The 13,170-nt window shown below is 49.4% G+C and overlaps 1 protein-coding gene across 3 annotated transcripts in view; it reads left to right on the top strand.

The window, feature by feature from the left end:
• The window catches only part of pgap2 (post-GPI attachment to proteins 2), a 46,739-nt gene extending 40,699 nt beyond the window's left edge, over nt 1–6,040 (top strand). For all 3 annotated transcript variants that reach the window (XM_060826381.1, XM_060826383.1, XM_060826382.1), the window contains exons 5-6: nt 406–514; nt 5,034–6,040. In XM_060826381.1, coding sequence (XP_060682364.1) covers nt 406–514; nt 5,034–5,164 — 240 coding nt within the window. In that variant the 3' untranslated portion in view covers nt 5,165–6,040. The remainder of the gene's footprint in view (nt 1–405; nt 515–5,033) is intronic.
• The last annotated feature ends 7,130 nt before the right edge of the window (nt 6,041–13,170 follow it).

Consider the following 13,170-nt stretch of genomic DNA (forward strand, 5'->3'; position numbering starts at 1 on the left):
ATCCCCCCTCCTCCCTCTCCCCCCCTCTGTTTATCCCCCACCCTCCCTGTCCCCCCTCTGTTTATCCCCCCTCCTCCCTCTCCCCCTCTGTTTATCCCCCACCCTCCCTGTCCCCCCTCTGTTTATCCCCCCTCCTCCCTGTCCCCCCTCTGTTTATCCCCCACCCTCCCTGTCCCCCCTCTGTTTATCCCCCCTCCTCCCTCTCCCCCACTCTGTTTATCCCCCACCCTCCCTGTCCCCCCTCTGTTTATTCCCCCTCCCTGTCCCCCCTCTGTTTATTCCCCCTCCCTCTCCCCCCTCTGTTTATTCCCCCTCCCTGTCCCCCCTCTGTTTATCCTCCTCCTCTTTTATCCCCCTGTGTTGATTGCCCGCCGTCTGTTTTTAATCCTCTCCTCCCCACAACAGGAGAGGACCTCTCTGAGCTGGAAGCGGAGGCTGTTTGTGTTCAATGTGAGCTCGTTTGCCATCGCTTTGTGTTTCTACGTCAGACACAATGCGTACTGTGAAACCGGAGGTGAGAGACAGCCACACACCTGTTTTAGTCTGGTTTGGAATGTGAATGTCCTGTCCCTAATTGCCCCCTTAACAAGGTGGGGGTGAGCTGCCTTGCTGAACCGCTGCAGGCCATGTGCTGTGCGTTGACCCACAATGCCCTTAGGGAGGGAATTCCAGGATATTGGCCCAGTGACACTGAAGGAACGGAGATATATTTCCAAGTCAGGATGGGGAGTGGCTGGGAGGGGAACTTGCAGGTGGAGGTGTTCCCATATCCCTGCTGCCCTTGTCCTTCCCAATGGAAGTGGGCGTGCTGATTTTGAGTACTATTGTTGGGAGGCTGTCAGGGCCCATGACCTTTTACAGTATCCAGTGCTTCCAACCATTTCTTCACCTCATGTCAAGTGAATCAGGTTGGCTGAAGACTGGCAGCGGTGATGCTGGAGACCCCCAGAGGAGGCTAAGATGGACTTGACATTTCCGTGTACCTATCTTTTGTACTGCTGGGCTCCTCCATCATTGAGGATGGGGATATGTGTGGAACCACCTCCTCCTCCTCCAGTGAGTTGTTTAATTGTCCACCACCATTCCTGACTGGATGTGGCAGGACTGCAGAGCTTAGGTCTGATCCTTTGGTTGTGGGATCACTGAGCTCTGTCTATCACTTGCTGCTTGTGTTGTTTGGCAAGTAATTGTCCTGTCTGGTGGCCTCACCAGGTTGACCTCTCATCTTCGGGTCTGCCTGGCACTGCTCCTGCTATGCCCTCCTATACTCTCCACTGAACCAGGGTTGATCCCTTGGCTTGATGGTAATGGTTGAGTGGGGGATATGCCAGGCCAGGAGGTTACAGATTGTGCTGGAGTACAGTTCTGCTGCTGGTGATGGCCCACTGTATGTCATGGATACCCAGTCTTGAGTTGCTCAACCTGTTAAGTCTGCTAGGCAAATGTGAGGACTGCAGATGCTGGAGATCAGAGTCTAGATTAGAATGGTGCTGGAAAAGCTCAGCAGGGTCAGGCAGCATCTGAGGAGCAGGAAAATCGATGTTTCGGGTAAAAGCCTTTCATTAGGAATCTGATTATGCCTGACCCTGCTGTGCTTTTCCAGCCCCACTCTAATCTTGACTGTGTTCAAAGTCTGTCCCATGGAGCACGGTGATAGTGCCACACAACACTGGAGGCTATACCCAATGTGAAGGTGGGCCTTTGTCTCCAGAAGGACTGTGTGGTGGTCACTCTTACTGGTACTCTCAGGGACAGAAGCATCTGCAAACTGGCAGGTTGGTAAGGGTGGGGTCAAGTATGGTTTGCTGTTGTTGGTTCCCTCACCTCCTGCTGCAGACCCAGTCGAAGCTCACTGTTGTTTAGGATCCATAGTTAGGCTCATCAATCCTGGTACTGCCCATCGGTCCTGGTACTGCCCATCAATCCTGGTACTGCCCATCGGTCCTGGTACAGTCCATCAGTCCTGGTACAGTCCATCAGTCCAGGTACTGCCCATCGGTCCTGGTACTGCCCATCAATCCTGGTACTGCCCATCAATCCAGGTACTGCCCATCGGTCTTGGTACTGCCCATCAATCCTGGTACTGCCCATCAATCCTGGTACTGCCCATCGGTCCTGGTACTGCCCATCGATCCTGGTACTGCCCATCGGTCCTGGTACAGTCCATCGGTCCTGGTACTGCCAATCAACCTGGTACTGCCCATCGGTCCTGGTACTGCCCATCAATCCAGGTACTGCCCATCAGTCCTGATACTGCCCATCAGTCCTGGTACTGCCCATCAATCCTGGTACTGCCCATCAATCCAGGTACTGCCCATCAATCCTGGTACTGCCCATCAATCCAGGTACTGCCCATCGGTCCTGGTACTGCCCATCGGTCCTGATACTGCCCATCGGTCCTGGTACTGCCCATCAGTCCTGCTGGTGGACATTGAAATTCTCCACCCTGCTACATTTTGCACCTTTTCACCCACAATGCTTCCTCCAGGTTTTATTGACTGATTAGCCACAGGAGGACAGTACATGGTCATCAGCAGGAGGTTTCCTTGTCCATGTCGAACCCAATGCCATGAGACTTCATAGTGACAATGTTAAGAACTCCAATGTTAACCCCCTTCTAACGGTATCTCACTGTGCCACCACCTTTGCTGGGTATGTCCTGCTGGTGAGACCGGACATATCCTGGGATAGTGACAGTAATGTCTGGGAGTGTGCCCTGTGGCTGACCACTTCAACTCCCATTCCCACTTGCTCAATGACATGCAAGTCCTGGGCTTCCTCCACTGCCAAATGCAAGCCACCCTCATCTCCCACCTAGGGGGACCTTCCAACCATACCGCATCAACGTCGACTTCACTACTTTTCAAATCTCTCCTCCCCCCCACTCCACCTCATCCCAGATCCAGCCCTCCAACTCGGCGCCGTCCTCTTGAATAGTCCTACCTCTCCATCTTCCTTCCCACCTATCCGCCCCTCTGCTCTGACCTATCACAATCAGCCCCCAGCTTCAGTTAGCTATCGACTTGCCAGCTACCCTTCCCCACCGCCCTTGTTTATCTCTGAGCCCCCTTCCCCCTCCACTTTCCTGATGAAGGGCTTGTGCCCAAAACGTTGATTTTCCTGCTCCTTGGATGCTGCCTGACCTGCTGTGCTTTTCCAGCAACACACACTCAACTCTGAGTCAGTAGTTAGGGAGGCAAATGCAATGTTAGCATTTATTTTGAGAGGACTTGAATATAAAAGCAAGGATGTACTTCTGAGACTCAGTAAGGCTCTGGTCAGATCACATTTGGAGTACTGTGTGTAGTTTTGGCCCCATATCTCAGGAAGGGTGGACTGGTCCTGGAGCGTGTACAGAGAAGGTTCACGAGAATGAATAGCATGACGTATGAGGAACGCTTGATGACTCTGGGTTTATAGCTGATGGAGTTCAGAAGGATATGGGAGATCTAATTGAAATACACATAATATGAATGGCCTGGACAGAATGGATGTTGGGAAGATGTTTCCATTGGTAGCAGAGACTAGGGCCTGAGGGCACAGCCTTTGGGTAAAGGGAAGATCTTTTAGAACGGAGATAAGGACAAACATCTTTAGCCAGAGAGTGGGGAATCCATGGAATTCATTGGTTGGCTGTGTAGGCCAGATCATTGAGTGTATTTAAGCTGACTCCAAAATTAGAGGTGGAGTGGACAGCGAAGAGGGTTCCCTCAGATTACAGTGGGATCTGGACCGGATGGGCCAATGGGCTGAGGCGTAGCAGTTGGAGTGTAATTCAGATAAATGTGAGGTGCTGTGTTTTGGAAAGGCAAATCAGAGCAGGACATATACGATTAATACTAAGATCCTGGGGAGTGTTGCTGAACAAAGAGACCTTGGAGTGCAGGTTCATAGCTCCTTGAAAGTGGAGTCACAGGTAGATGGGATAGTGAAGAAGGCTTTGGTATGCTTTCCTTTATTGGTCACAGTATTGAGTACAGGAGTTGAGAGGTCATGTTGCGGCTGTACAGGACATTGGTTAGACCACTGTTGGAATATTATGTGCAATTCTGGTCTCCTTCCTATCGGAAAGATGTTGTGAAACTTGAAAGGGTTCAGAAAAGATTTACAAGGGTGTTGCCAGAGTTGGAGGATTTGAGCTACAGGGAGAGGCTGAACAGGCTGGGGCTGTTTTCCCTGGAGCGTCGGAGGCTGAGGGGTGACCTTATAGAGGTTTACAAAATTATGAGGGGCATGGATAGGGTAAATGACAAAGTTCTTTCCCGGGGTGGGGGAGTCCAGAACTAGAGGGCATAGGTTTAGGGTGAGAGGGGGGAAAATTTAAAAGGGACATAAAGGAAAATCTTTTACACAGGGGTGGTACGTGTATGGAATGAGCTGCCAGAGGAAGTGGTGGAGGCTGGTACAATTACAACATTTAAAAGGCATCTGGATAGGTATATGAATAGGAAGGGTTTGGAGGGATATGGGCCGGGTGCTGGCAGGTGGGACTAGATTGGGTTGGGATATCTGGTCAGCATGGATGAATTGGACTGAAGGGTCTGTTTCTGTGTTGCTCATATCTATGACTCGTTTTGGGCAAAAGCCCTTCATTAGGAAACGTCGATTCTCCTGCTCCTCGGATGCTGCCTGACCTGTTGTGCTTTTCCAGCACCACACTCCCGACTCTAATCTCCAGCATCTGCAGTCCTCACTTTCGCCTAATCGGTGATAGTTGCCATGGTCCTCTTTGCTTTTGTTGATGGAAGTTTCTCTAGCTGTCATGGTGGGATCCTAATCCATGTCCCCAAAGACTCAGGATTCCTCATCCACTGACATTGCCGTGATGTCACCATCACTGATGGTCAGGGTCGGGACAGAAGCTCTCTCTCTCTCGTCGCCCACCACCTACCAGTGTACATGTTAATGCTTTTCCCCTCTTTGTACAGTTCCACACTGGGAATCCTGTAGTGTGCAGGAAAGCAGTGAGAATCCTGCCTCTCGAGCGGTGTCCCTGTATGAGCTGACCCCTGATGTTGTGCCTCTCTCTGCAGTTTACACAGCCTTTTCGTTCCTGGAGTATTTGGTGGTTTTGTCAAACATGAGCTTTCACATGACTGCATACTGGGACTTTGGGAACAAGGAGCTGCTGATTGGAAGCCTCCCTGAGGAGAAGCGATTCTGAGTGAGGTGCCCGCAGCCCTGTGGCCGCACGGAAGTGGACAATTGGACCCCTGTCTGAGACACAAAGCAGGGGCTGTCTCAGCAGGTCAAAGGTTACCTATTAAATGGGGCGGAGTGAATGTGGGGGAGGGGGCAGTGGTTGTCACAGTGCCCCTGCTGTCAGTCCCAGAGGATAAAGGAGTGTTTGAGAGAGGGGAGGGCAAGGCTAACTGTGTGAAAGCAGTCTTTGTACTACTGATGTGACACTGCTAATGTTTTCTGCACATTTTAAACAGTCATGATGTGACATTGGTTAGGGCTCAGGGTTTTACTTGTTTCTACTTTAGAGTTCGGGAATTTGCTCTTTGTATTTTAAAAAAATGACTGTTTCTATTCCGCTCCCTCCCATCGTCTTCCTTCTTCCTCCCTCTGACTCTACACAAGTCGCCCTCTCTGTCACTCACTGCTCTGTCACCAACTTCACATCCCTGTCCTCTCACTGTCAGACTGTCTGAGCAAATTCTCCTTAGGTTGGGTTGGGGGGGAATGCATTGGAGGGGATGTATGATTGTTAGTGAATTATTTCCTGTGCTACACAAGATGTTGGGCATGTATTTGCCCAGGGTGGTAGTGGGTTACATTAGGAGAGCGGATTGCAGAGATATAGGACAGTTAAACCATGATCTAATCAGGAAGAGAAACAAATTCCTTTACAAATCCAGCATTTGGGTGATTTTTATTTTTAAAACACTTGAAAGAATTTTGTTGATGTGTTCTTGAGCTGATGGACACTGAATCTTTTAACTGGACAGATGTCCATCTCCTTAACAAATCAATGACTGAAATGATATTTTATACTGAAAGTGAAATGCAATTAAAATGGATTGTGCTTTGTGTAGCACCTTGCACGTGTGGACATTGACTGTGTGTGTGTGGACGTGTGCATGTGCACACAATGAAGTGTGAGTGTGCGCGTGTGCACACTGTGAGGTGTGAGCCATTGTGTGTGCGCGTGAGTACAGTGAGGTGTGTACCTACAGTGAGGCGTGAGTGTGTGTGTGTACAGTGAGTGTGTACAGTAAGGCATGAGTGCGTGTGTGTACAGTGAGGCGTGAGTGTGTGGGTGTACAGTGAGGCATGTGTGTGTGTACAGTGAGGCATGTTTGTGTGTACAGTGATGCGTGAGTGCTTGTCTGTGTACAGTGAGGTGTGTGTGTACAGTGATGCGTGAGTGCTTGTGTGTGTACAGTGAGGCGTGAGTGTGTGTGTGGGAGTACAGTGAGGCGTGTGTGTGTGTGTACAGTGAGGCATATGTGCTTGTGTGTGTACAGTGAGGCGTGAGTTAACATGTGTATGTATACAGTGAGGCGTGAGTGCGTGTGTGTACAGAGAGGTGTGTGTGTACAGTGAGGCATGAGTGCGTGTGTGCAGTGAAGTGTGTGTGTGCACAGTGAGGCATGAGTGCGTGTGTGCAGTGAAGTGTGTGCGTGCACAGTAAGGCGTGTGTGCAGTGAAGTGTGTGTGTACAGTGAGGCGTGAGTGTGTGTACACAGTGGGGCATGAGTGTGTGTGTGGGGGGGTGTACAGTGAGGCGTGTGTGTGTGTGTACAGTGAGGTGAGTGTGTGTGTACAGTGAGGTGTGTGTGTACAGTGAGGTGTGAGTGCATGTGTGTACAGTGAAGTGTGTGTGTACAGTGAGGCATGTGTGCGTGTGTGTACAGTGAGGCGTGAGTACGTGTGTGTACAGTGAGGTGTGTGTGTGTACAGTGAGGTGTGAGTGCGTGTGTGCAGTGAAGTGTGTGTACAGTGAGGCTTGAGTGCGTGTGTGTACAGTGAAGTGTGTGTGTACAGTGAGGTGTGGTGCGTGTGTGTACAGTGAGATGTATGTGTACAGTGAGGTGTGTGTGTACAGGAGGCATGAGTCCGTGTGTGTGTGTACAGTGAGGTGTGTGTGTACAGTGAGGTATGAGTGCCTGTGTGTACAGTGAGGTGTGAGTGCATGTGTGTACAGTGAAGTGTGTGTGTACAGTGAGGCATGTGTGCGTGTGTGTACAGTGAGGCGTGAGTACGTGTGTGTACAGTGAGGTGTGTGTGTGTACAGTGAGGTGTGAGTGCGTGTGTGCAGTGAAGTGTGTGTACAGTGAGGCTTGAGTGCGTGTGTGTACAGTGAAGTGTGTGTACAGTGAGGTGTGGTGCGTGTGTGTACAGTGAGATGTATGTGTACAGTGAGGTGTGTGTGTACAGGAGGCATGAGTCCGTGTGTGTGTGTACAGTGAGGTGTGTGTGTACAGTGAGGTATGAGTGCCTGTGTGTACAGTGAGGTGTGTGTGTACAGTGAGGTATGAGTGCCTGTGTGTACAGTGAGGTGTGTGTGTACAGTGAGGCATGAGTGCGTTTGTGTACAGTGAGGTGTGTGTGTATAGTGAGGCGTGTGTGTGTGTACAGTGAGATTTGAGTGCGTGTGCACACAGGAAGCGTGAGTACGTGTGTGTACAGTGAGGCATGAGTGCGTGTATGTACAGTGAGATCTGTGTACAGTGAGTGTGTGTGTGTACAATGAGGTGTATGTGAACAGTGAGATGTGTGTACAGTGAGGTGTGAGTGCGTGTGTGTACAGTAAGGTGTGTGTGTACAGGAGGCGTGAGTGCGTTTGTGTACAGTGAGGTGTGTGCACAGGAGGCGTGAGTGCTTGTGTGTACAGTGAGGTGTGTGTGTACAGTGAGGTGTGTGTGCATGTGTGTACAGGAGGCGTGAGTGCGTGTGTGTACAGTGAGATGTGTGTGTACAGGAGGCGTGAGTGTGTGTGTGTCAGTGAGGTGTGTGTGTACAGTGGGTTGAGAGTGAGTGAATGTACTGTGAGATGTGTGTGTGTGTGTGTGTACAGTGAGGTGTGTGTGTACAGTGAGTGCGTGTGTGTACAGTGAGTGCGTGTGTGTACAGTGAGGTGTGTGTGTACAGTGTGACGTGAGTGCGTGTGTGTACAGTGAGTGCATGTGGGTACAGTGAGGTGTGTGTGTACAGTGAGGTGTGAGTGCGCGTGTACAGTGAGGTGTGAGTGCGTTTGTACAGTGAGTGTGTGTGTGTACAGTGAGTGCACGTGTGTACAGGAGGTGTGAGTGCATGTGTGTGTACAGTGAGGTGTGAGTACATGTGTGTACAGTGAGGTGTGAGTGCATATATGTACAGTGAGGTGTGAGTGTACAGTGAGGTGTGAGTGCATGTGTGTACAGTGAGGTGTGAGTGTACAGTGAGGTGTGAGTGCGTGTGTGTACAGTGAGTGCATGTGGGTACAGTGAGGTGTGTGTGTACAGTGAGGTGTGAGTGCGCGTGTACAGTGAGGTGTGAGTGCGTTTGTACAGTGAGTGTGTGTGTGTACAGTGAGTGCACGTGTGTACAGGAGGTGTGAGTGCATGTGTGTGTACAGTGAGGTGTGAGTACATGTGTGTACAGTGAGGTGTGAGTGCATATATGTACAGTGAGGTGTGAGTGTACAGTGAGGTGTGAGTGCATGTGTGTACAGTGAGGTGTGAGTGTACAGTGAGGTGTGAGTGCGTGTGTGTACAGTGAGTGCATGTGGGTACAGTGAGGTGTGTGTGTACAGTGAGGTGTGAGTGCGCGTGTACAGTGAGGTGTGAGTGCGTTTGTACAGTGAGTGTGTGTGTGTACAGTGAGTGCACGTGTGTACAGGAGGTGTGAGTGCATGTGTGTGTACAGTGAGGTGTGAGTACATGTGTGTACAGTGAGGTGTGAGTGCATATATGTACAGTGAGGTGTGAGTGTACAGTGAGGTGTGAGTGCATGTGTGTACAGTGAGGTGTGAGTGTACAGTGAGGTGTGAGTGCATGTGTGTACAGTGAGGTGTGAGTGTACAGTGAGGTGTGAGTGCGTGTGTGTACAGTGAGGTGTGAGTGCGTGTGTGTACAATGAGGTGTGTGTGTACAGTGAATGTGTGTGTGTGTACTGTGAGGTGTGTGTGTACAGTGAGGTGTGAGTGCGTGTGTACATCATGGCATGAGCCTTTGGCTGCACAGAGGTGTATACACAGTGGCGAGTGAGTATGTGGGAAGCGAGCGTGTACACAGTGGGTCTGTCCACCACCTACCAAGCACAAGTCAGGAGTGTGATAGAATACTCCCAACTTGCCTGGATGGGGGCAGCTCCAACAAACACTCATGAAGTTTGACACCATCTAGAACAAAGCAGTCGCACGATTGGCAGCACATTCACTCCCTCCAGCACTGACGCTCAGTACCAACAGTGTGTACTTTCCACAGTGTTCTGACTGGCCTTCTGGTAATATCGCTGTCAAGTAAGGCTTCTGAGCCCAGGGCTGGTGCACTCCATCCACTTTTTCATGTTTTTGTTTGTTCTCTTTTTTCACCTTGTATTTTACGTCCCTGTTGTTGAAGAGCTCTATTGCAGTGTTGGCGGTAAGTGGACCCAGTGTAGATTCAGGGCAGCAGCTTTGGAGGCAGGTTTGGGTTCCTGGCAGGTTCTGCATCAATGAGGCGGTCTGAGCGCCAACTCCAGGCTGCTGGACAGAGGGGAGTTTGGGTTGTCCCCCAACGTCCACGTCCAGCTCACAGTCATGGAGGCAGGTTTGGGCCTAGTATGTGACTAGCTGCAGCGAGCCCTCCCCAGGGTGAGGGCATTGGTGGAGGTGAGATGGTGAGTTTTGTTGCAGTAGTGGCATGGCGAGGGGACTCATGTCTGCCCACCATGCCCGTGGTGGAACACTGAACAGGAAGCTGTAAAGTTGGACACTTTTTCTTTTTAATCCTCCTGCCTTTATATTCTATGTTTTGGGTTTATTTTAAAATGGCACCGGAGAATGGCAACACTATACAATACTTTTCATTATATTGTGGAACAAAATACACGTGACAATAAACAAATCAAATCAGATGCTCTACAGAAAATCGCTTAAGATCATTATGCAGCTCCTTCCAAACCCACAACTACTTCCATCTGGAAGGACAAGGGCAGCAGATACACGGGAACCCCACCCCCTGCAAGTTCCCCTCCAAGCCCTTCAGCATCTTGACTTACAAATATATCACCATTCCCTCACTGGGAAGGTGAGTGAACTGGTATTTTTGGGCTGTGGCTAAACTCAAGACACTGCACCTTTGGTGTCTCCTATCCACCCTCCTCTAACCAAAACAATAGACTCTGTGGTGTGTTGATAAGGTAAAACTTTTCATTTTCTTTATCATCATGTGCTGGTAAGTAGTGTGATTGGTAAGTTTTTAAATTTCATTTCCTTTATCCATTATTGGATATTATAATTGAAATAAATTTAAGATTAAAACTGGCAGGAGATGACAGACCCGTGTTATGCTCCTGTTGCTCAATGTGGGAGCTCCGGGACGCGGCTGATGTCCCTGGCTCCTTCATGTGCAGGAAGTGTGTCCAGCTGCAGCTCTTGTTAGACTGTGTGACGGTTCTGGACCTGCGGTTGGACTCACTTCAGAACATCTGTGATGCTGAGGCGTTGTGGAGAGCATGTTCAGTGAATTGGCCACACCGCAGATTAGGATTACTGAGGGAGAAACGGAAAGGGTGACCAAAAGGCAGAGGAAGAGCAGGAAGGCAGTGAAGGTGTCCCCTTCTGGTCATCTCCCTCCAAAGCAGGTGTACTGTTTTAGATAATGTTCGGGGAGGCAGCAGTAGCCAGGTTCATGGCACTGTGGCTGGCTCTGCTATTCAGAAGGGCAGGGGGAAAAGGAATGGAAGGGCTATAGTCATAGGGGATTCAATTATAATAGGAGTAGCTAGGCGGTTCTGTGATTGAAAACAAGACTCCTGGATGGTATGTTGCTTCCCAGGTGCACGGGTCAGGGATGTCTCCGATCTGTTGTACAACGTTCTGAAGGGGAAAGGTGAACAGCCAGTTGTCATGATGCATGTAGACACGAATGATATAGGGAATAACGGGATGAGGTCCTCCATGAAGAACCAAGTTAAAAAGCAGGACCACAGAGATAATGATCTCAGGATTGCTACCAGTGCCATGTGCTAGTCAGATTAGGAATGATCGAATATTCAGAACAAATGCATGGCTTGAGAGATGGTGCAGGAGGTAGGGGTTCAGATTTTTGGGACATTGGGACCAGTTCTGGGGGAGGTGGGACTATTACAAATTGGACCATCTACACCTGGGACAGACTGGAACCAATGTCCTTGGGGGTGCTTTTGCTAACGCTGTTGGGGAGGGTTTACACTGATGTGGTAGGGATGGGAACCAAATGAGGTTAGTGGATGGAAGGAGGTAGTAACTAAAGCCTGTAAGGAAGTCAGCGTGAGTAAGGGGAAGAGTAAGCAGGAAGCGGAGGATGAACGCAGAGGGACGAGGGTCTGAAGTGCTTTTGTTTTAATGCAAGAAGTATAGTAGGTAAGGCAGAAGAACGTAGGGCTTGGATTAGCACCTGGGAATATGATGCTTTTGCTATCACTGAGACTTGGTTGAGGGAAGGGCGTGATTGGCAGCTACATATCCTGGGTTATAAATGCTTCGGGCGGGATAGAGAGAGGTAAAAGGGGTGGAGGAGTTGCATTACTGGTCAGAGAGAGTATCACAGTTGTGCTGAAGGAGGGCACTATGGAGAACTCGAGCAGTGAGGCAATATGGGCAGGGCTCCGAAATAGGAAGGCAGTGGTAACAGTGTTGGACTGTATACAGGCCTCTCAACAGCGAACTTGAGATAGAGGCACAAATATGTAGAGCGTCCATAGAAAGATGTAGGAGCAACAGGGTGGTGGTGATAGGAGATTTTAATTTTCCCAACATTGACTGGGATTCACTTAGTGTTAGAGGTCTAGATGGAGCAGAATTTGTAAGGAGCATCCAGGAGGGGTTTCTAGAGCAGTATGTAAATACTTAGGAAGGGGCCATACTGGACCTGGTGTTGGGGAATGAGCCCGGACAGGTGGTTGAAGTTTCAGTACGGGATTACTTTGGGAATAGTGATCACAATTCTGTAAGTTTTAGAATACTCATGGACAAAGGCGAGAATGGTCCTAAAGAAAGAGTGCTAAATTGGGGGAAGTCCAACTCTAGCAAAATTCAGCAGGAGCTGGGGAATGTAAAATAGGAGCAGCTGCTTGAAGGGAAACCTACATTCGAAATGTGGGAGGCTTTTAAATAGGGGTTGATTAGAGTTCAGGAGAGGTATGTTCCTGTGAAAATGAGAGATAGAAATGGTAAGGTTAGGGAACCATGGGTGACAGTGCAACTGAGAGACTAGCTAAGAGGAAAAAGGATGCGTACATAAGGTCTCGGTGACTGAAAACAAATGAAGCTTTGGAACAATATCAGGAAAGTCAGACCAATCTGAAACAAGGAAATAAGAGGGCTAGAAAAGGTCATGAAATATCTTAAGCAAACAGGGTTAAGGAAAATGCCAAAGCCTTTAACTTGTATATAAGGAATAAGAGGGTATCTAGAGAAAGGGTTGGCCGCCTCAAGGACAAAGTTATGCGTGGAGTCAGAGAAAATGGGTGAGATTCTTAATGAGTATTTTGCATCACAAGGAGAGGGATATGACAGATTTTGAGGTTAGGGCAAGACCTTTGAATACTCTCGGTCAAGTTGCATAAGGAGGGAGGAAGTGTTGGGTATTCTAAAGGCTTTAGGGTGGACATGTCCCCAGGTCCAGTTGGGAACTACCCCAGGATACTGGGGCAAGTGAGAGAAGAAATAGCTGGGGCCTTAACAGATATCTTCGCAGCATTGGGTGAGGTCCCAGAGGAGTGGAGAATTGCTAATGTTGTCCCCTTGTTTAAGAAGGGTAGCAGGGAAAATCCAGGTAATTACAGACAGATGAGCCTGATGTCAGTGGTAGGGAAGCTGCTGGAGAAGATACTGAGGGGATAGGACCTATTTATATCTGGAAGAAACTGGGCTTATCAGTAATAGGCAGCATGGTTTTGTGCAGGGAAGGACATGTCTTACCAACTTAATAGAATTCTTTGAGGAAGTGACAAAGTTGATTGATGGGGGAAGGGCTGTAGATGTCATACAGATGG

Source organism: Hemiscyllium ocellatum, chromosome 6, assembly GCF_020745735.1.
Source record: "Hemiscyllium ocellatum isolate sHemOce1 chromosome 6, sHemOce1.pat.X.cur, whole genome shotgun sequence".
Taxonomy (NCBI): Eukaryota; Metazoa; Chordata; class Chondrichthyes; order Orectolobiformes; family Hemiscylliidae; genus Hemiscyllium; species Hemiscyllium ocellatum.